Raw genomic sequence first — 21,962 nt, forward strand, 5'->3', positions numbered from 1 at the left:
GTTCTCATTTTAAAAAGAAATTTGAAACAATGTTTTTATATATATATATTTATAAGATGCATCTAAATCGTGTAGTTAAGTTCATAAATTTATATCTATATGTTTATTGTAAAGGTTTTTGATTATATGGAGGATTTATACGAATCATAAATGATCGAACTACTTCAAAATACAATTTGAAAAAAATGGCGGCTTCCATGACTGGAAGTCATATTTTGGTAATTATATTGAATCCTTTTACACTATACATTTATTCACGTGCAAAGTACGTTAATGTGTTTTTGTCTATATTCAGATACACTGTGATATCAAAGAATTTGTAGTATTGTAACGGACAGAAGACGGGTTGGGAACACTTCCACAATTGCGAGATATTCTCGCGAAAATGCGATTATCCTTACTAGTGAGAGTAAATATACCCCGTACAACACACCCGTGGAGTATATCTCTTCTTAATTCACGTGAAAAGAAGAAGTGCTATAATGTCCGATACCTCTGCAAATATATAGATATCTAAATCCAAAAAAAAACCCCACCCAAGATGCGCACAGCCTCCTTTCCTCATACGCAGCAACGTTGATAAGATTTTTTTTTTTATTTTGTTGTCAATTAATAGAGACAATGCGTGTCATGTTGAGTGTGTGTCACACTTATTCCGCATTGCATGGAATTTGCCATTATTTTCAATCAAGACACCAAAACACCTCTTTGTGGTAATGTTTACTTTCTCGCTAAAGAGGGATACTTGTGTTTTAGCAAGAAGATCTTGCTATAGGGGAAGTGTTCCCAACCTGTAAGAGGGAACTTGTACTGCTCTCGCTAGTGACGTAGCTTTTCTAGTGATGTGGTAAAATTCTTTCTTAATCATGAAAGTTAAGCAATGGCGAGTGTGATCATGATCATGCTGCAGCGCTTGGCTGGGTGACCGCTACACGTTACAGTATAGGAAAGGAAAAATTTTGGGGACTGTAGTATTAGTCAGGACTTGTGACCACTGAACTACCCAGGCCTCCATTGAGTTATTGAGTTTTGGTCAAAATTATAGTTTACATGCGATAGAAACACTATCTGATTATATAGGGCTGAAACGATATTCCTTTCACGATATGATACACCCCCTTCACGATATGATACATATTGCAATACTGATGCAGCGATTTTAATATTTTCAATACGGTACATTTTACAGAAGAAACCAATAATAACTTTGAAGAAAAATTTAATTGCGAAGATTCATGGTCACCATTTTAAGATCAAAACTGTTTCCAAACGATTAAATGCCTGTTGTCTCTGTAGTTTAAACTGATTAAGTTCATCATTGTTTTTGTCAGACTCGAGGATAACAACAGTTTGACAGTTATCAGACGCTATTTTGTACCTCATGCATGTGAAAAAAATAAGTATGGGTCAAGCCTGATGTATTTTACCGAACCGGATTTTGAATAACATATCGAACTGAAGATCTGATGAAGCATTGAATCGAGCATTTATATTAAACAGTATCGATATTTCGGTGAATCTTTTCAGTCCTATGATTACAATCATCACTCCATATCAGTGTGTAATACAGACATGATTTTTCTCTGCTTTAAAACGGAATTTCACTTTCCAAACTGAAAAAAATCCGTTCTCTTTATAATGGTTCCCCTTCAGGAAATTTGGAGGTTGTTCAATAAACATCACCGTTTACAAATTTCTGGAATATCCGGTTTTGACTTTGAATTTTACATAGCGGTCAGTAATTCCTTATTGAATTCTTCTCGTTGATTGGTTGAATCATTACGATATCACCCAATCAGCAGAATATACACTGATTGTAAACACGTGGGGCCTACAAAAATTTCTGTAACAGTAGTTCAAAGAGATGACAGTAATGTTTAAGGCCATTGCGAAGGTCCAGCTTTTAAATAACCTTTCATTCAAGTGTTGGTAGATTGTGTAGGACCTTTACCTAAGACTAGGTTAGGGAACCAATACTTACTTAGTATTATACACATTTTCATGAAGCTTAAAACCTCAATATTGGTTCACAGAATTCATTTTCTGGAAAGTTACAAGTTACCCCTGATCTAGGGGTGCTGCCCTAGAAACCCTGCTGGGTAAGGACCCCCAAACCCCCTTCCGCTTTTTAGCTCACCTGAGCTGAAAGCTCAAGTGAGCTCAAGTGAGCTTTTCTGATCGACTTGTCCGTCGTCTGTCTGTCCGTCTGACTCTGTAAAACATTTTCGACTTCTTCTCCAGAACCACTGGGCCAATTTCAACCAAACTTGGCCAAAAGCATCCTTGGGTGAAGGGCTTTCTAATTTGTTTCAAAGGGAAGATAATCACAAAAATGCAAGAATAGGGTGGGGTCATTTAAAAATCTTCTTCTCAAGAACCACTGGACCAGAAAAGCTGAAATTTACCTGAAAGCTTCCTGACATAGTGCAGATTCAAGTTTGTTAAAATCATGGCCCCCGGGGGTAAGATGAGGTGACATACATACATACATACATACATATCCTCTCTGGGCCCTATGGACTCTTGAGGCCGGCCAACATCCCTCGCCATCTTGACCTGTCTGCTGCCACAACTTCAGCTCTCTGCCAAGTGGTCCATCCGAGATTGTTCCTTTCGCTTTCGACTGTCCTTCGCCAGGTATTCCTTGGTCTTCCAGTTCTCCTCTTCCCTTCTGGCGTCCATGTTAGTGCAAAGATGAGGCGACAATAGGGGATCAATTTTTACATACAAATATATAGGGAAAATCATTAAAAATCTTCTTCTGAAAAATCACTGGGCAGAAAAGTTTACATTCACATGAAAGCTTCCTGACCTAGTCCAGATTCAATTTTGAAAAAATCATGGCCCCTTGGAGTAGGTTGGGGCCACAATAGGGATCAAAGTTTTACATGCGAATATATAGGAAAAATCTTAAAATATGAGCCAAGGTGACTCAGGTGAGCAATGCGATGTGGCCCATGGGCCTCTTGTTGATAATATGTTTTATGGTATGACCCGTGTTTGAGTGTGATGCAAATTATATTGGCATTATTATTTATATCCACAACAGGATTTTAAAAAATTCTGAAAATATCGGGATGTGTACGGACAGCTTTCAAAGCATCTTAACATCTTGTTACAGGACTTCCGACATTTGATCTGCTTATTCATACACGTAGCAACACTGCGCAAGATACATCCCTTATCCGCCATCTCTAATATTTCCTTATGTTGGCCTTTGTAATTTTCTGGTCAGTAGCATATATTTAACATTTGATATTTTCCCATCAATTGCAGTCAACTACAATAATGCCCAGGGTGGGGCAATCCATAAACTTGTATGAAATTTAATGATTAAATTAGCCATAATTCAAAGTAGTAACCTCTTATATTTGGTATGGTAAAGAAGGAAAACTTGATTTTTTTACCTTTGGCTGACCCTGCAAAGGGATGTAACTTGTAGCAAAATGTTGATACGTGTAGAATGTGGGAAATATAACACAATTGATATAAAAAATGCATTGTGACATGATATTTAGCCAATTTGTAAATGTAGGCAGATAGGAGACTTCGTACAACCGAGGAGTGATTATATGATAGAGAAAATATGGTTTACATGCTTTTACGTATATTATGTTAAATCTCAGAATGATGTGAACTTGGATTGATTGATTGTATATTGTTTAACGTCCCTCTTGAGAATATTTCACTCAAATGGAGACATCACCACTGATGGTGAAGGGCTGCAAAATTTTGGCCCATGCTCGGCACTTATGGCCTTTGAGCAGGGAGAGATCTTTATTGTGCCACACCTCTTACGACAAGCTAGGGGTACTGAGGACCTATTCTAACCCGGATCCCCATGGGACTTGGATAAACGAGATTCAAAATGTCGAAATCCATGTTCTCATGCTTACATTCAAATGAAATCCCTTTTGACTAAAATTTTCCCTCTAATATTTTAGCAGAAAGTCAGTGATATTGATGAAAAGCACAGGCCTGGCGGTCTTGTATCTGTAATAAATTTACAAGACAAACTCAAATTTTATTGGGCCAGCTGCTAAATTCAAAGACTGACCCGACCTTCCTCCTGATAACTTGACCAAAAAGAACAATGTTTGTTTGATGCCAAAAATAATCTAGTTTTCTGTGTTTTGAATTGCACTGTTTTAATAAAAAAAAAATTTTTAAAACATCTATAGTGTTATGAATTATGTGACGTAGTTGTAGGAAGTTGAATAATTATTATAGATATTTTTCCAATGGAACCCAAGAAACGCTTTTGTTGTAAGATTGAAATTATGATTTTAATCAAATCATATAGCAAATTCTTCTTTCAGTCACAAGTTCAAAGCCTGAATGCTGTGAAAGCTTTACACCAGAGATGTATAGAGCTGGAAAAATTTCTAAGGAACACAAGTACTAAGGTATGCAGATTCCCCTGATTTCTACCTCATCGCTTAAGCGGCTTTATAAACTGAACATGACTTGGAACTCAAGGCCTGATTTCTGCCTCATCACTTTATAAAGTGAACATGACCTAGAAATGAAGGTATTAACCTAGCACCATTGCCTTGTGGAACCTGGTAATGGACTTACTTTATCTGAGGTTCTAGTATGTATGATTGAAAATAGCAATGTGAGCTTGATACCTGGGCTAGTTTATGGAGCATGAGATGTTGTAGCTGCAGAACTATTGTTCTGTGGGGTGGGGACATACCTCAATTGTGCACAGGAAAAACTGCTGTAGATGTAAGGTTTTCATATAAAGGTATGGATCTTTAGTTCTCTGGTATGTCCTAATCCCCCCCCCCCCCCCCCCCCTCCGAGAGCTACATATGTGCAGCTATGGATGTTGATAATCAATGTGTTCACTTCAATATCAAATTAAACTTTTACGTGATTGTGGATACAATTGTAGATGAGTAAGATACAGAATTGTAGGTATTCTTTTACGTGATTGTGGATACAATTGTAGATGAGTAAGATACAGAATTGTAGGTATTCTTTTACGTGATTGTGGATACAATTGTAGATGAGTAAGATACAGAATTGTAGGTATTCTTTTACGTGATTGTGGATACAATTGTAGATGAGTAAGATACAGAATTGTAGGTATTCTTTTACGTGATTGTGGATACAATTGTAGATGAGTAAGATACAGAATTGTAGGCATTCTAAGTACAAGTTCCTCTGTACTTAGTTTTCTATTTAACAGCTTGCTTTCTGATTCTGTATCTCCAAGTGGAGAAATGAGGAATTAAAATTGGAATGTCTACCGATGTATGTTTATTTAAAAGAAATGCTCAATTATACTAAGAATATTGCTTTCCTTAGGAATTGAAGAACATCCTGCCATATTTGTTCGAGAAAATATTTGGGTATGGACTGGACCCAGGCTGGGGGTTGGACCTGATCAGCAGATCATCCAGCCCTCAGGACTTCGATTACGTTAGAAGACTACTAGCTCCAGAGGGACCCCTCCTGTCTGTTGTATACACCCTGATGATGGATTCATTCTATGAATTTCCCATGAACAACTTACCAGTGAGTACTGATGATGTTTACTGATAAACTCTAACCCCTAACCCAATTTGTGAGCAAATTAAATGAAAGAAGCCTGACAATATTTCCTAAAAATTTCATGTTCCTACTGTTTTTTCTTTGACAAGTTGTGTATTGATTTACTACAATTTATTAAATCAAGTAATTATTTACAAATTCTCATGCAAATCAGGTTGTGTAATATTTATATTCTATGACGGAAATGAGATTGCTTTCTTTGCTGTAATGTGTTTGTGATATACTACAGTTATTACAATGTGTAGCACTAGCACTACTAATAACTTGTCTCTCATTTTAGTCTCCAACCCAGCATCTAATTGAAGATGGCAGTCTACCGATCTTTTATGCCAACAAACTTCAGTATCATAATTATGGTCGACCAATCATAGTCCTTAGTATCCTTTTCTTGTGGGGATAACTTGGTTCAGATGTATTTGGTTATAAATGGAGAGGAATTCTTGGTTCCTTCAAGACAATACACAAGTTTCGAGATACCGTGTTGTGGTTTTTCCCACGGGGTGATATTTTCGGTATAGTTTAGCAGTTTAGTATCATGCTGCCAAATTTTTAATAGCTAAATTTGCACCCAAATGTGTCTGTAATCTTAATACATATTTTCACCAAAAGGTAATTCTCAAATGTGACATTGGTTTTATATTTTCAGTAGTAAAACATATTAAAAGTATATTACAATATACGTTTCCTACATGTAAGTCTAAACAGAACCACTTTGTTTGCTTTCCTTAGTCCTCCTCAGCGACTAAGTGTACTCTGCCCTACTTAGGCATTCATTGTAGCAGTAAATGCACCTCCTACACAGATGAGCTTTTATCTCAAAACTTGTCTAATGATTGATTAGATTTAATTTTTTGTACCTTGACTATTGATCAGATGCCTATGAGCTGTACATGTTTCATCTGGCGTACCATTTAGTCAATCCCAATGTTCAGAAACACAGCACTAACTGGAGCAACATAACAGACACCCTGTACCCCGTCCTGATCGAAGATTATCTGAACTACTTTTTACCTTTGAACAAAGACAGCCTGCCCAAGATGCCCACAGTTCAGACCCCTGTCCGTAGTCCAGTGATGCATTCTCCAATGGCTGGGTAATTAATAAGACTGCTAACACGCTTATAACAAATTCAGGCTTATAACAAATTCATGCTTATTTGTGATATCTATTCCCCTTGGAGATGAAAATAATGGAAAATTTTATTGGATAAAACAAAGTTTGGTTATAATGAACAGTTTTTCACCGACGCAGGAGGGTTCACTATAACTGTTTTACTGTATGATAAAAAAATCATTATGTACATGAAGATACCTTTATCTGTGACAGGAAGTCCTTCAACATGGCCTCCTCACCCCCCTCCCCACAGCGTCCAAGTCTCCTGAAGTCCAGCTTTGTGTCGGCCCAGAAGCAGCATGTCCAGACAGCTACCGTCATCAGTCAGGGGGAGACAACTGAAACATATCGATCGGACACTATGATACAGGTCAAAGTGATCTAAAGTTTTAAATCTACTAGTTCATGTATGTAAAGTGTGTGTAAATCTTGTTCAACTTTGTGATCTCTTGAGTGTTGGGAAAGGATTGTTAGGGAGATCCGATATCCATTAAACAGAACCTAACACTTATTGTATACATTCTGTTTTCATTTGCCTTGTTCCATTAAATAGGTAGATATGGACATTTTATTAAATCAAAGTATTTCAACAGTCTCTGATAATATGGTATATATTTACATGTATTTGAAGACAATCTGATTAAAATCAGCTCCTCGATCCACTCCTCTATTTCTTTTGATTTGTCGCTACTCGAGTAGCGACAAATCAAAAGAAATAAAGGAGCGGATCGAGGAGCTGATTTTAATCAGATTGTATTTGAAGATTTATCATGTATTTGAGGATTTTATCATATTCTCATCTGAAATGGAAAGAAGCATTACAAATATATACTGTACATAGAAAATGCATAAATGCAAATCAAGTTTTAAGCAAAAATTTATTTACTCTTTGATTCTTTAGCACTCTGAAGGTAATATTATGTGATAGTTCATGAGTTTTACTTAGCACTCAGTAGGTAATATTGTGAATATTATGATAATTTGTGAGTTTTCCTGCCTTTTATGGAGTGAGTTCAGGTTTAAATGCAACTTGATACATTTTTTAGGATGGTGTCTTGATGCAGGTTTGTTTGCATTGTTCTTCCTGAATCTCTTGTTTTCCTGCAATTGTAAATTTCTTGTACATGTATATTATTCAGGTGTTTGCAGAGTTTTGGTTGAACCAGAACCCAATCAGCATTGACAGGCAGTCGTTTTCTCACACAGCTTCAGTAAGTGTTTGATTCTCCAACATTTTTAAAAAATGATGTTTGTAGTGTATTTGGCTTTTTAAAGGAAAAGTACAATAACTTTTTTTTTCAAATTCATGTGACTTTTATATAAAAATAAAAAAAGAGCATAAAATCAGTATTTGATAAGAGATGTTTTAAGTGATGAGAGAAGACTGTGATATTGGAGTGTATTTTTATCTGACAAGCCTTATGGTCCAGGACTTCCGAGGGGACCATACCAGTACTGGTTTGTGAGTACTTTGGTACTTATGCATTAATGTTGTCTTGCCTTCCTTTAAAGCCAGATGAGCTTGGCTTATAACATCACATATAGATCGTTGAAGCAGGGTTTTTGTCGGACTTAAAATTTATATGTGATTAAAGCTTAAAGAAATATTTAAATGTTGAATGGATTTTGAGCGGCACCAATGAGCATGCATGTCCGTAGTTGTCATACAGCAGCTGAGAAGGATACTATATTTTGCATGTCTGATTCTGATAGGATAAAACTACAGAACTTTGTTCAAACGGGAACATGAAATATATTAAAGCTAACATGCATGTGTGTACAAGTACATGTGTATGATGCATTATCACTTGCCATCTTGGATTAAGATGCAGAAGCTCATCTTCATTAAATATTGGTTTTGAATACATGTACTTGGTCACTTCTCTGTCCACCATTGTCCAGCTGCGACCATGCAATGATATTGATAAAAATTCTCAAGATACTTGTACTGAATTTAATCCAAACTTGCAGGCTGGGTTCAATCAGAATCCTAATGTCAAGGTCATTCTGAACCCACAACTTTAAACTTATCATTTGTCCGATAACCTAGTTCTAGAATTCCTAGTTATAATACCGGTATTTATAATTCTGCTGTCGCTTGTGAGGATTTTTGTCATAGTTAAGACAAGTTTACAAAATTCAGAAGTTGTCAGGGTGATCGATATCCAAGGTGATTCTGAGCGAAGGACTTCATGTTTAGATAATTTGTTTTATTGCCTTAAGAACGGGCCATTTCAATTTGTGCTTTAAGTATATGAATACTTTTATTCATATGTCAATTCGATATATCCGTGTGAGCTCGAAATAAAAGACACCACAGAGTTGTCCACTTCTGCTTCATACTTCGATATTTTATTGAAAGTAGATATTAACGGCAAACTAACAACTCAACTTTATGACAAACGGGATGATTTCAGCTTCTCCATCGTCAACTTCTCATATCTATGTAGCAATATTCCATTATCACCTGCAGATGGTGTTTATACATGTATCTCTCAACTAATTCGATACGCAAGAGCTTGTTCTGTGTATGGTAAGTTTTTAAATCGAGGCAAGCTACTGACAAACAAGTTGATGTTACAGGGGTTTCAACAGTCTTGTTTAAAGTCAGCATTTTGCAAATTATATGGTCGTTATAACAATCTAGTTTGCCAATACAACCTATCATTGGGTCAAATGCTGTCTGACTTGTTTCATACCGATTGTTAGACTGTTCTTGGCACACTGATTTTGACTACAGATAACTCTGTTTACCTGATCAGGATATAGGGCTCACAGCAGTTGTGACCGGTCAACAGGGGATGCTTACTCCTCCTAGGCACCTGATCCCACCTCTGGTGTGTCCAGGGGTCCATGTTTGCCCAACATCTATTTTGTATTGTTTATAGGGGGTTATGAGATTGATCACTGTTCATTATCTTCACCTTTCATGTATGTAAGAGTACATTTATAATTTGTAAGGTAATATAAAAAATTTCCTTTTTGCTTTTGTATAGCTTTTGAAATATCTGTCCTTAAGGATATGTGCGACGTTTCTCAATAACACATACTTTTTCATGACATTTCACATACAATTCACTTGTATTCTATCTTGTTTCTACAAAAAATCTCATCTGTTTTAGAGTTAGTATAAAATGTAAATACAGCTCTTATGTATTATTAAACTTGAACATTACTGTAGCAAAGAAGGAGATAAATAATTTCAAATCAAACGGGTATTGAACCCTGGACCCTTGTAGTGCTACCAGTAGTTAGGTGATTTAACCACTGAACTACCCGGGTCGATATACAATGCATGGTAATATTACTACACTCCAAAATTTAAACCTTTTTCAGAAATCATACAAGAGCTCTTCATATTGAGGAGATAAAAAAAAAAAAAGTTTTAGAGAAAATGTCAGAAATGTCGCGTATGTCCTTAACACAGACCACTTGATGTATTCCATTCCTGGCTTTCTGGTGTATCATATTGTGTAGTTTACAGTTATTGATATCATATTGTGTAGTTTACAGTTATTGATATTACATCGTATAGTTTACAGTTATTGATATCATATTGTGTAGTTTACAGTTATTGATATCATATTGTGTAGTTTACAGTTATTGATATCATATTGTATAGTTTACAGTTATTGATATCATATTGTGTAGTTTACAGTTATTGATATCATATTGTGTAGTTTACAGTTATTTGATATATCTTATAGTTTACAGTTATTGATATCATATTGTATAGTTTACAGTTATTAATATTACATCGTATAGTTTACAGTTATTTGATATCATATTGTATAGTTTACAGTTATTTGATATCATATTGTATAGTTTACAGTTATTTGATATATCTTATAGTTTGCAGTTATTGATATCATATTGTGTAGTTTACAGTTATTGATATCATATTGTATAGTTTACAGTTATTTGATATATCTTATAGTTTGCAGTTATTGATATCATATTGTGTAGTTTACAGTTATTGATATCATATTGTATAGTTTACAGTTATTGGGGTTACTACAAAGCTTCAGGTACCTGAGGAGTACGATATTATGATGTAACTAAAGCATCATATTGACATCAGAAGTGTCAATTATTGTTTTATTATATGATTATTAAATGATTTAAAAACTTAGAAACCAGTGTTGCTAGAGCTTTCAAAACAATACTTGGTAGGCCATCTACGTTAACAGCGATTGCAAGACCAATTGGCTAGTCAAAATGAAAAATTAACGTCAAAGTAATTGCAACACAGTTAAAACTTATGTGATTCTAAAGGAACAAATTTGGACAATAGAATCTCTTATTTGCAGACCTTTATTATCATTCTGGAAAAAAAATCACAAAAAATTCATAAAAATGATTCAGAGCTTGTGTCACTCTTTCAATGGCGAAATCATACTTCATGAGGGCTTTTTTAACAAGCCATTAAATAAAATTTCGGTGATAATGAGCAACCTAAAAATAAGCATAAAAATATAGAATCGACATATCAAAAATACTGCTTAATAGAAATTGAAAATACACATGGCATTCCATATTGATTTCCATAGACCCCACCCACTAACCTTTCATTTTGCATGAATAGAGAAATTTACACCCAATTGTAAGCTGTGTAAAAATTATCACATTGGAGCTTAAAGGGTTATCATAAGAGGAGAAAAGGGTTGGAAATATAAATATTGTAAGGTACACGATATATAGCACAGTTTGTAAAAGTCATACAAGGCATTAGGACATTAAAAAAATATTGTATATAAAACCTTCAGTTCACGGATAACAGTTCATCGCTATCTTTCAGGAGAATTTCATGCCCACCACGAATCATGTCCGCCTGGTGAGACTGCTGGTAAAACATGTCCATAACTTTGTCAACACAGTGAAGCCAGAGGTGGTTTCTTCTCCATATCAGAGCCACATCCCGTCAATGCTAGATGAATTCAAAAGGTAGCAGAATAGTATTTCTTATCCTTCACCTCATTTTGAGAGCTTTCATAGCAGAGTTGTGGAAAAATTGGTGTGACCTTGACCTGTCAGAGAAGTACAATGTCAAGGATACTATCATTTGCCACAGTGTATAGTAAAGGCTTTCTTTCAAATTTTTAATTTACCTCCTGCAAGTGATTTTTTTTTGGGGGTGGGTGGGTAGGTTATTGGTTTCCATCCATGAATACTCTGTAAACTTGTGCACCTGGTTTTTTCAGATTTATGTGCTTAATTTTGAGAAAGTAATTGTCATTAAATTTTACATGATATTTACATGTATGTACATTCAGCCAGCATTCTATCTTACAAACAAATGTTTGGGGATGTTTTGGTTTCATCATTTTTTTAAGGAGGGATACTACATTGTTATAATGGCTGACCTCCTTTTAAATCATGAATGAAAATACAAATGTTATCAATGTTTGTCTATTCCTTTTAGATTTGATTGCCTTGTTGTGTATTGACTGCAAATCTGTATATTACGAGTTCCGAGTCCAGCAGTGGTTTTCATTTTTTTCCCCAGATTGCTTTTATCTAAAGCTGCATTTTTTTTTACTAAAAAAAAGTAAATTTGAAAGTTTTCAATTTCAAAATAGTGTTGTACATACCCTCCACTTTTCGTCCATATCAAATTTATCTGGTGTAGTATTCCTCCTCAATTGATTTCACCTAGTTAAGTGTAGATTTAAATTGGTTACCAAAGAGCTATACTTTGTTTTTCATATCTGCATTTCCACTTTATTTTATACCATAAATACTTGTAAAAATCTTTCCGATCTTCAGCTATACAATATTTCAAATGTGCTCCAATTTGGATGAGCCCCGCTGGGTTTTTCAGTCCCATTACGGCAGTTCTAGTTCTGTTTGGTGTGAAGAACATGTATGAAGAATGTAACATTGCATGACAAATTTAAGCCAGTTTTGAGTTTCGCTGACACGACCAATTAAAGCCAGTTTTGAGTTTCGCTGACACGACCAGCTCTTTTCTACAACTGTGCAACAACAGAATGCAACATGTCCAGAGCAAATTCAATGAACACAGACACTGTACTATAAATATTGCCTGCATTATGTGTAGGATTTCTCTTCAACTAAAATGATTTTTGTTGACAGATCACTCATTCCTCACGTCATCCAGAAGAAATTGTACACATTTCTCCGCCATGGTTTTGATAGGTGGCCACTGGACTGCTCCTTCAGACTGGTAAGTTTCGCGGTCAGACTGGTAAGTTTCGCAGTCAGACTGGTAAGTTTCGCGGTCAGATAAGTTTCACAGTCAGACTGGTAAGTTTTGCAGTCAGACTGGTAAGTTTCGCGGTCATATTGAATTCAATTGAAATGTAGATTTCAAAACACAATTTACATCAAAAGCTTTCTTATACATGAACATACAAGTAGATGTACAGTTGTATAAAACAAAAGCAGTAAACTAAAATGTTGTTTTACAAACTACAACTTGTGCGAAAAGCTCTTTACATTCTGGAAAGTGTTTGTAAAATAAGTCCTTGATCTTTCTATTTGATACAGCTTTTAGAAACTTGGTTGACCTATATACAGCCTTGGCGGTACGTTCTCAGTAAGTCATCGACTGGACGCAGAGACAGTGACGCTAATGACAGCAAAACAGTGGAGGAGAAATGGTCAGTACTGTTAATGGTCAAATTCTTATTAATGCCAGAAGTGGTCAGTACTTTTAATGGTCAAATTCTTGTCAACGTCAGAAGTGGTCAGTATTGTTAATAGTCAAATTCTTATCAATGTCAAAGTGGTCATTACTGTTAATGGTCAAATTGGAGATCAGAAATTTTTACTCATTACTTGTGTGCTAGTGCTGTTTTAATTACATGGATATGGTTACAAAATGGTATTTTAGTGTTTCATTAGGAATAAACTGATGGAAAAGGTACACTGAAGGTTTCCTTTTGCGGGGTATTATGTGCTGTGATAGTAACTTGTACACTGTAGGTTTCTTTTGTTAGGAGGATAATGTGCTGTGGTAGTAATTTGTACACGTTAGGTTTCTTTCTGTAGGTAAATGTGCTGTGATAGTAACTTGTACAAAGTAGGTTTCTTTCTGTACTTAAATGTACTGTGATAGTAATTTGTACACGTTAGGTTTCTTTCTGAAGGTAAATGTGCCGTGATAGTAACTTGTACACAGTAGGTTTCTTTTTGTAGGTAAATATGCTGTGATAGTAACTTGTACACAGTAGGTTTCTTTCTGTAGGTAAATGTACTGATAGTTATTTGTACACGGTAGGTTTCTTTCTGTAGGTAAATGTACTGTGATAGTAACTTGTACTGGAACTTTGTAGGTTTTCCTTCGTAGAAGACAACCTGTTGTTTTACACTGTGCTCCACCAGGAATTTACACAAAGAGTGTTTAGAATGGACCTCACTACTCAGTTCAATGCATGCATGCTCTTCAGAGCAAACAAGGTACTCCCAAATATTGTTTTATTTACATTCCACAGTGATTACGTCAATTAAATTCACGAACCTCAACATTTGTGTGCAGTTCTCAATTTGTTAAAATCCCTCGTTATAATGATCACATTTTTAGGTTACGTTTAAATTTGAATATGTTGATTTTCATCATTTTTCATATACAATTGAAGTTAAGTATCTTGAATATTCTCAAATACCATGGATATGGCGAAGTGATTCGGAAGTTCCTACTATATTTTCTTATGTATTTCAACTTCAATATCTTGAAACCCTGGATATCTTGAAGTTTTTTCTTGACCTATCATGTTCAAAATATTTGATCTTTAAATTTCAAATGATTGATTTTTGTAATAAGTCAGTGATAATGTATTTCAGTGTAGAAAATACAGTGATCATAAAATTCATGGTCTTAAAAAGCCTTCATTCATGACATTGCTCTTATGATTTCATATTGTTTCTGTTTATCATGTGTATGACTTGTAAGATTAAGTTTGATTTATTTACAGGTATACAGTCTGCCAAACCTGTCAAACATGATATTTAGAGGTGTGTCATGCTTTTAAACTTTAGTTTTGCTTATATTGTGTAATATACACACACTGTATTTGCAATTGAAAACACATGGTGTTTACATTTTGCATAACTTGTAATAAAATGTAGAACCTAATTTTGTCTCAAGGCTTATTGTTGTGGATCCAGTTGCACTAAAGTTGAATTCTACTGACAGTTACCATCCAATCTACACTATGTAAATGTACGAGTGAAAGTCAAGTTAAATGTGTCCAGGGGTCCTTGTTTGCCCAACTCTTTATTTTGTATTCCTTGTGGGAGTTGTGAGATTGATCACTGTTCCCTACCTTTACCTTCACATTTAGCAAGCTATTGTGCCACTGAGTTTTAAGAGTATCTAGTATTTGACCTGTGTTGTTAGATATTAAAGTCTGTTCTTTTTAAGTTTCTGTAACTTTATGATTTGTTAGTATAATAACTCGAGATGTTCAGATCTTAATCTACTGAATTCAAAAGGTTCGGGGAATTAATCAATGGCTACCAAGTGCAGCGTTAATGTGTTTGTGCATATTGTTTTTTATTTCCAGCGGAGAGGGACATGTGCAATGCTATTTGGATGGGACGTCCCGGGCACCCGGACTTGGGAGGGAGCTACATCTCGCCGGAGGCTAGCTTGTCCCTCAACACTCAGATTTCGGAGCTGGAGAAGCCCGGCTTCCAATACTGTAGGATGTACAGCAAGGAGATGATACACACGGTCAGTACTGTCTGATGCATGTACTGATTACACAACAGTTTTGTTTTCACACATATATACATGTACTACCAAACTGTTCCCGAGCTGTTCATGTGAATGTAGATTTTGTGGAATTCAAGAAATGTAAAGTTAAATAAGGTATTGACAACTAATTTGTGTGGGAATTAATTTTGCGATTAGTTTGTCATCAGTGAAATTTTGTGATAACATCACAAAATTTGGCAAATACTTACACCATGCATTTATTTTCATGTTTACAATATATGTTATGCACAAGCAGTGATTTTATGAATTATACATGAATAATATCAAATATGTGTATGTGTATATATGTGTATGGAATATCAATATCTTAAATGTAACTTCTGTAAACCTTCACGTGCAAAAAATATTCATGAGATTTACAAACAATTTTTTTCAGGAATCATTTGTTATTGCAAATCAATAATTTTTTTCTTTATACATTGTATCATATATCAGCTGACTAATGAATATTTGTCATTGTAAACTAGTCATTATATTGTTTATATACAGTACATGTATATGTTGGCTGACTAGCAAATATTACACATTATAAACACCTTACAGCTCAAAAATCAGTCATATTTGTGTAAACTTGTAGATGAAAGCTATTTTGGGACATATAGAAGTTGCCAAACAGATTCTTTCAGTCCAGGAAGAATCTTTCAACAGAACCAAAAAATCGGGATTAGCAGCCATATTCGATGTGTCATCTTGGTTCCAGGATGACCACAGCATGGGGGATATGTCTCCCTCAGAGGTTAAGAAAGTTCACTCCTACTTAGATACAGCTGCTGTCAATATATGCTACATATCCGAGGTAAGAGTAAAATAATGCAGGTAATGGATTCATGAGCATGTATTTACCAGTACAGTTCTAGTATAAATTTCAATTTTGAATATACATGATTGTATGAACTGTGGTCCTTCACACTGGCAGACTTCTGGAAGCACATTAGCACTCCATGAAAAGTATGCCAGTGTGAAACATTGAAGTTGAGTTGGAATTACCGTCTGGATAAATGAACCAAAATGTAGTGTGAAAAATGCATTTTGTGGGGTAAAAAAGACTGTCCAGATCCGTAATGCGGAATTCCAGATGACAAGACAGAATAACATTTTTAAAAAACTGTACTGCAGAAAAATTGTTTGGAAGGTAAAGTGTCCAGATATCTGGCATCTGGATATCTGACGGTCCACTGGATTATGTTATTTTGAGGACTGTCCTCCACATTCAGTGAAAATCCAAAGTACAATTACTGCATGTACTTATACATTTTTAAGAATTGACAACTCTGGGATATTTGTAGATCGAGTCTCCTCGATTCGATCAGTCATCGTATTTAGAGCACTCCTTGACGTCTGATAGAATCCCCGACTGTGAAGAGACAAAGGAGGGCTTTTTATTAACACCTCTAGGAAGACATCAGGTCAGATATTTATAGCGGTAAATGATGTGGTAGATATTGATAGTGATAAATGATGTGATAGATATTTATAGTGATAAATGATGTGGTAGATATTTATAGCAGTAAATGATGTGGTAGATATTTATAGTGATAAATGATGTGGTACATATTTATAGTGGTAAATGATGTGGTAGATATTTATAGTGATAAATGATGTGGTACATATTTATAGTGGTAAATGATGTGGTAGATATTTATAGTGATAAATGATGTGGTAGATATTGATAGTGATAAATGATGTGGTACATATTTATAGTGGTAAATGATGTGGTAGATATTTATAGTGATAAATGATGTGGTAGATATTGATAGTGATAAATGATGTGGTAGATATTTATAGTGATAAATGATGTGGTACATATTTATAGTGGTAAATGATGTGGTAGATATTTATAGTGATAAATGATGTTGTAGATATTGATAGTGATAAATGATGTGGTAGACATTGATAGTGGTAAATGATGTGGTAGATATTGATAGTGATAAATGATGTGGTAGACATTGATAGTGATAAATGATGTGGTAGATATTTATAGCAGTAAATGATGTGGTAGATATTGATAATGATAAATGATGTGGTAGATATTTATAGTGATAAATGATGTGGTAGATATTTATAGTGATAAATGATGTGGTAGATATTTATAGTGATAAATGATGTGGTAGATATTTATAGTGATAAATGATGTGGTAGACATTGATAGTGGTAAATGATGTGGTAGACATTGATAGTGATAAATGATGTGGTAGATATTTATAGAGATAAATGATGTGGTAGATATTTATAGTGATAAATGATGTGGTGGGTATTTATAGTGGTAAATGATGTGGTAGATATCTATAGTGATAAATGATGTGGTAGATATTTATAGCAGTAAATGATGTGGTAGATATTGATAGTGTTAAATGATGTGGTAGATATTGATAGTGTTAAATGATGTGGTAGACATTGATAGTGGTAAATGATGTGGTAGATATTTATAGCAGTAAATGATGTGGTAGATATTTATAGCAGTAAATGATGTGGTAGATATTTATAGTGGTAAATGATGTGGTAGATATTTATAGCAGTAAATGATGTGGTAGATATTGATAATGATAAATGATGTGGTAGATATTTATAGTGGTAAATGATGTGGTAGATATTGATAGTGATAAATGATGTGGTAGATATTTATAGCAGTAAATGATGTGGTAGATATTTATAGTGATAAATGATGTGGTAGATATTTATAGCAGTAAATGATGTGGTAGATATTTATAGTGATAAATGATGTGGTAGATATTTATAGCAGTAAATGATGTGGTAGATATTGATAATGATAAATGATGTGGTAGATATTTATAGTGGTAAATGATGTGGTAGATATTTATAGTGATAAATGATGTGGTAGATATTTATAGTGATAAATGATGTGGTAGACATTGATAGTGATAAATGATGTAGATATTGAAAGAGATAAATGATGTGGTAGATACTAGATAGTGGTAAATGATGGTGTAGATGATAATAAAATTATTCACTTTTATTTTTCTGTTGCTAAAATACATGCAAGAACTCTTGATTAACAGACTACACACGAATTCATGTTCACGCAATTGATGTATACGAGTCATTTAGCCATATTAAGTACTCGCGTAAAATAAGGAATCTACCGTATCTGACTCGGTAGATATCACACAAGGGTTAATGGTAATTTTCTACCATCGCTTTCACAATGCTTTAAATTGTAAGAATGTGGGAGAAGTGACAAGTGCATGAAATATTTTACGTTTATACATTTTTTTTTCTAGTTGATGAACAAAATGAGGAAGTTTGATGTGGTGTATCAGGGTGACCCAGATTTACAGCCAATCAGAAGTTTTGAAAATGCCACATTAGTTCGAGTGCTTCATTATTTCTGCAACTTTATCAATACTCAGGTAAGTTGCAGATTTATTTTGATAAGGTGCAATATGTAGAATGATTTTGAAACAGGAAGTTATTTATGAAATTTTCAACAATTAGCTCTTTGGGCATGAAACTGAATGTTTCAAAATATGGATGTGAAATACCTCCATCTCATCTGGTCGGTAATTAGAATTTGAGTGTGATTAATGCTCTTAGGTCTGTTCCATTAAAACATATGAGGTACCCGGGGAAGGCACTTTAAAATTTGGGTAACCACCCATAGAAGCATAAAAATGTAATGAGGGACCACTCACAGAAGCAATTTTAGATAGTGCGGCACCACCCATAGAATGAAATAAATTTGAAATACACATTTTCTTTAAATTCAATATGTATGAATGACTATTTATAACCCCTGAATAGAGGTCTATTTTCAGATGTTCCCAAGCATGATAGTAAAGAGAAGAGTATCTTGGGTGTCATCACCATTCAAATAACTGACCATCAATGAAGCTTGATCATAGAACCATCAATTTATTTTATCAAGACTGTCTTTCTTAAACATGATGAACTAAATTAATTTTATAAGTCTACCTGTTCATAAAAAGTCTAGTATTGTAAATGTTGAAAAACAACTATTAAAAGTTTTAAAATTGACTAGTATTTTGAGTATTAAAAAACAAGAAAATGTGTCTCTTTACATAAATAAAATGATATTCTATGTTTCTTAGTCAATATATAAATTTACAACCTGCGACTTAAGATTTGTGAGGCTCTATTCTACCGTTTTCAACAATCTCGATAAATTCCAATTTCTCGATTCATATTGATGTACTGAAGTTTCAACTTCCGATTGTCAAGTCATTTGCATATGTCATATAAAGTAGTATTTACATTAATGGACAAGTATGGAGGCGAAAGCTATTTCGTCGGTATTGAAAAGGTTTGAATTTAATATCAAGTTAAAAACCGAACAGCAGAGTGTAAATTCTTTCTGCAACAATATGATTTTCCTTTGTTTGTCGAAGTGGCTCAAGTAACTACATTTTCGTGCTGATTGTCAATGTTTAGCTTTTTCATTAGATCCACCTATGAGATTTCGCGATAACAAGCATGGCGGAGCAGACGAAGACATTTTGCATGCTGTACAATATATTTAATGAAAAACACCTTTATTAGACATGCCCGAGCACAAAGTTGGTACTCCTTTTGGTGTAAACAACATTTGGGACTAATACACAGTGCAGAGTTTATTATCGGTTATTCATAAAATTGTTTTGCACCATTACGGAGATCCTATGGAATTGTAGCCTCATCCCGAAAACGTCGGAATAAAAAAAAATTGGATAGGGCTACATTATTGCAGCTAGAAAAAATCAAAAACCGTTTCAATGGACGACGAGCACGGTTCGTTTTCCATTTTGGACAAGGGAGATAATCCTAATTTCCGGTCGCTATAATTTTAGAGTCAAACTGGAAACGATAACCGGATCGCGGAACCTCATCGACTGAGATAAAATGAAGACAGAAAACGGCGTTTGTTTCACATTCTACTTTCAACCCTTCCCTTCTCTTGTTGCATTCCTCTCAGTTTCGGTGAAAAATAAAGATTTTATCAAAACAACCACCCACAGATGCAGTTTTCTGGCAGTAGGTACCCACCATATATGCAATTTTCTACCAATGACAAGCACCCATAGATTTTTTTTTAATTGCCGTCCCCGGGTACCTCATATGTTTTAATGGAACAGCCCTTAAACATATCAGAAATGTTATTTTTTTTATGTTTTTGTGAGACAAAGGAGACAGAAAAAACACATATGTTTATGAAACACTGATGCCCCCTTATGACAGCAATGTAATTCTGGTACCCAAAGACAGATCTTGTCACAGGGAATACACATGTGACATGAAATCCCTATTGATAATCATTCAAAAGTTATGGCCAAGGTTAATTTTTTTCAAAAGTAGGCCAAACCTAAGGGAAAGGTCATGAGATAAAAAAATTTGCTACCTAAAGAAGGTTTTGTCAATAAGAGTACAGATGTGATATATGAAAGCCCTATCAGCATCAGCCATTCAAAAGTTATTTCACGGGTTGAAGTTTTCCAAAAATACAGTGATCCCCCGCTATATTGCCCCCTGTTATAATGCCACCCCCGCATATCGCCAAAAAAGTTCAAAGTCCCATTTTCCTCGCTATGTAAAACCCTGTTATAACGCCACCACCATTTATTTATACAACTGTACTATGTATATGTACACTGATGTACTTTTAAAATTTAGCCAATTTTATTTTGATAAATCTTTGGAAATCGCCAAAATACAACATGTAGGGCAAAATCATATACTCGCTAAAGAAACAGAATGTATGGTATAATCAGAATTTTAAGAATATTAAAGCTAAAGATGAATATTGCAGTTTTTGTGCTGTTATCATGTCTTAATTTCCTTGTCTGTCTGAAAGCCTAACATTTTCATCATGCCAAAAGGCAAGTCAAAGTCACTATTTCTTTTACAGTATGGTCAGGATATCCAGAACTTGTGTGACAGGAATGACTTAATAGGACGAATGGCACAGGTTTATTTTGCCCCACCTCTTCCATTAAACAGTAATTTGAATTCTCCGATATCAAGCACAAGAAAACAAACACTTCAGCTACCCAGACTCAGTCTACGACCGCTGGCGAGTTACCGCACTCTCGTGTACGTTGGACTGTGTTACCTTGTGCTGACTTTGTGGTGGGGGGTGGGACCGGTGGGATTTTTCTTCTGTGTGATCGGAGTTGTGTTATTGTATGGATTTTTCTCTGCCATGATTCACAGATCTAGCGTCAAAATGAACTGAAATAAATTTTTATAGTATCTATGCTAATTAATTGTGAGAGGACGTATATAGTATCTATGCTAATTAATTGTGAGAAGATTTATATGGTATCTATGCTAATTAATTGTGAGAGGATTTATATGGACACAAATTAATGGTATGAATGAACTGTGGACATAATGAAAAGGTATGGAAAATTGAATGAATTGTGGAAAAATAAAATAATGCACAAATTTAATCTGTGTTTCAACTTTTTGTAATGCACAATGTTAGTTTTGTGGCTGTTACAAATTCTCAGTTACTGCTAGATGATATGACTTTTCAGACTCCAAAGTGAAAGTTGTGATATAAACAAAACTGGAAATAGAGATCTTATCGCGA

At 34.7% G+C, this 21,962-nt stretch overlaps 1 protein-coding gene across 2 annotated transcripts; it reads left to right on the forward strand.

Annotated features, from left to right (window-relative positions):
- Window positions 1-161: 161 nt before the first annotated feature.
- Window positions 162-21,819, forward strand: LOC125664080 (sphingomyelin phosphodiesterase 4-like). Of its 2 annotated transcripts, XM_048896602.2 has the most exons (18): window positions 162-218; window positions 4,320-4,406; window positions 5,317-5,526; window positions 5,843-5,939; window positions 6,436-6,655; window positions 6,889-7,045; window positions 7,815-7,886; window positions 8,093-8,137; window positions 11,474-11,619; window positions 12,772-12,862; window positions 13,186-13,298; window positions 13,974-14,097; window positions 14,613-14,652; window positions 15,204-15,373; window positions 15,996-16,214; window positions 16,705-16,824; window positions 18,658-18,786; window positions 21,276-21,819. In XM_048896602.2, the coding sequence occupies exons 1-18, from the start codon at window positions 186-188 to the stop codon at window positions 21,600-21,602; spliced, it is 2,400 nt and encodes a 799-aa protein (XP_048752559.2). In that variant the 5' UTR covers window positions 162-185; the 3' UTR covers window positions 21,603-21,819. The 2 variants fall into 2 exon arrangements, with proteins under 2 accessions (XP_048752559.2, XP_048752560.2); XM_048896603.2 differs by lacking the exon at window positions 8,093-8,137.
- Window positions 21,820-21,962: the final 143 nt, after the last annotated feature.

The sequence above is a fragment of the Ostrea edulis genome, chromosome 1 (assembly GCF_947568905.1).
Source record: "Ostrea edulis chromosome 1, xbOstEdul1.1, whole genome shotgun sequence".
NCBI lineage: Eukaryota > Metazoa > Mollusca > Bivalvia > Ostreida > Ostreidae > Ostrea > Ostrea edulis.

Excerpts from the sequence above, each read along its gene's own strand:
- LOC125664080 (XM_048896602.2), top strand. The coding sequence starts at position 186 with ATGGCGGCTTCCATGACTGGAAGTCATATTTTG. Across the intron at positions 5,940-6,435 it reads TCGACCAATCATAGTCCTTA|ATGCCTATGAGCTGTACATG; the intron begins GTATCCTTTTCT and ends ACTATTGATCAG. Across the intron at positions 13,299-13,973 it reads AAAACAGTGGAGGAGAAATG|GTTTTCCTTCGTAGAAGACA; the intron begins GTCAGTACTGTT and ends GGAACTTTGTAG.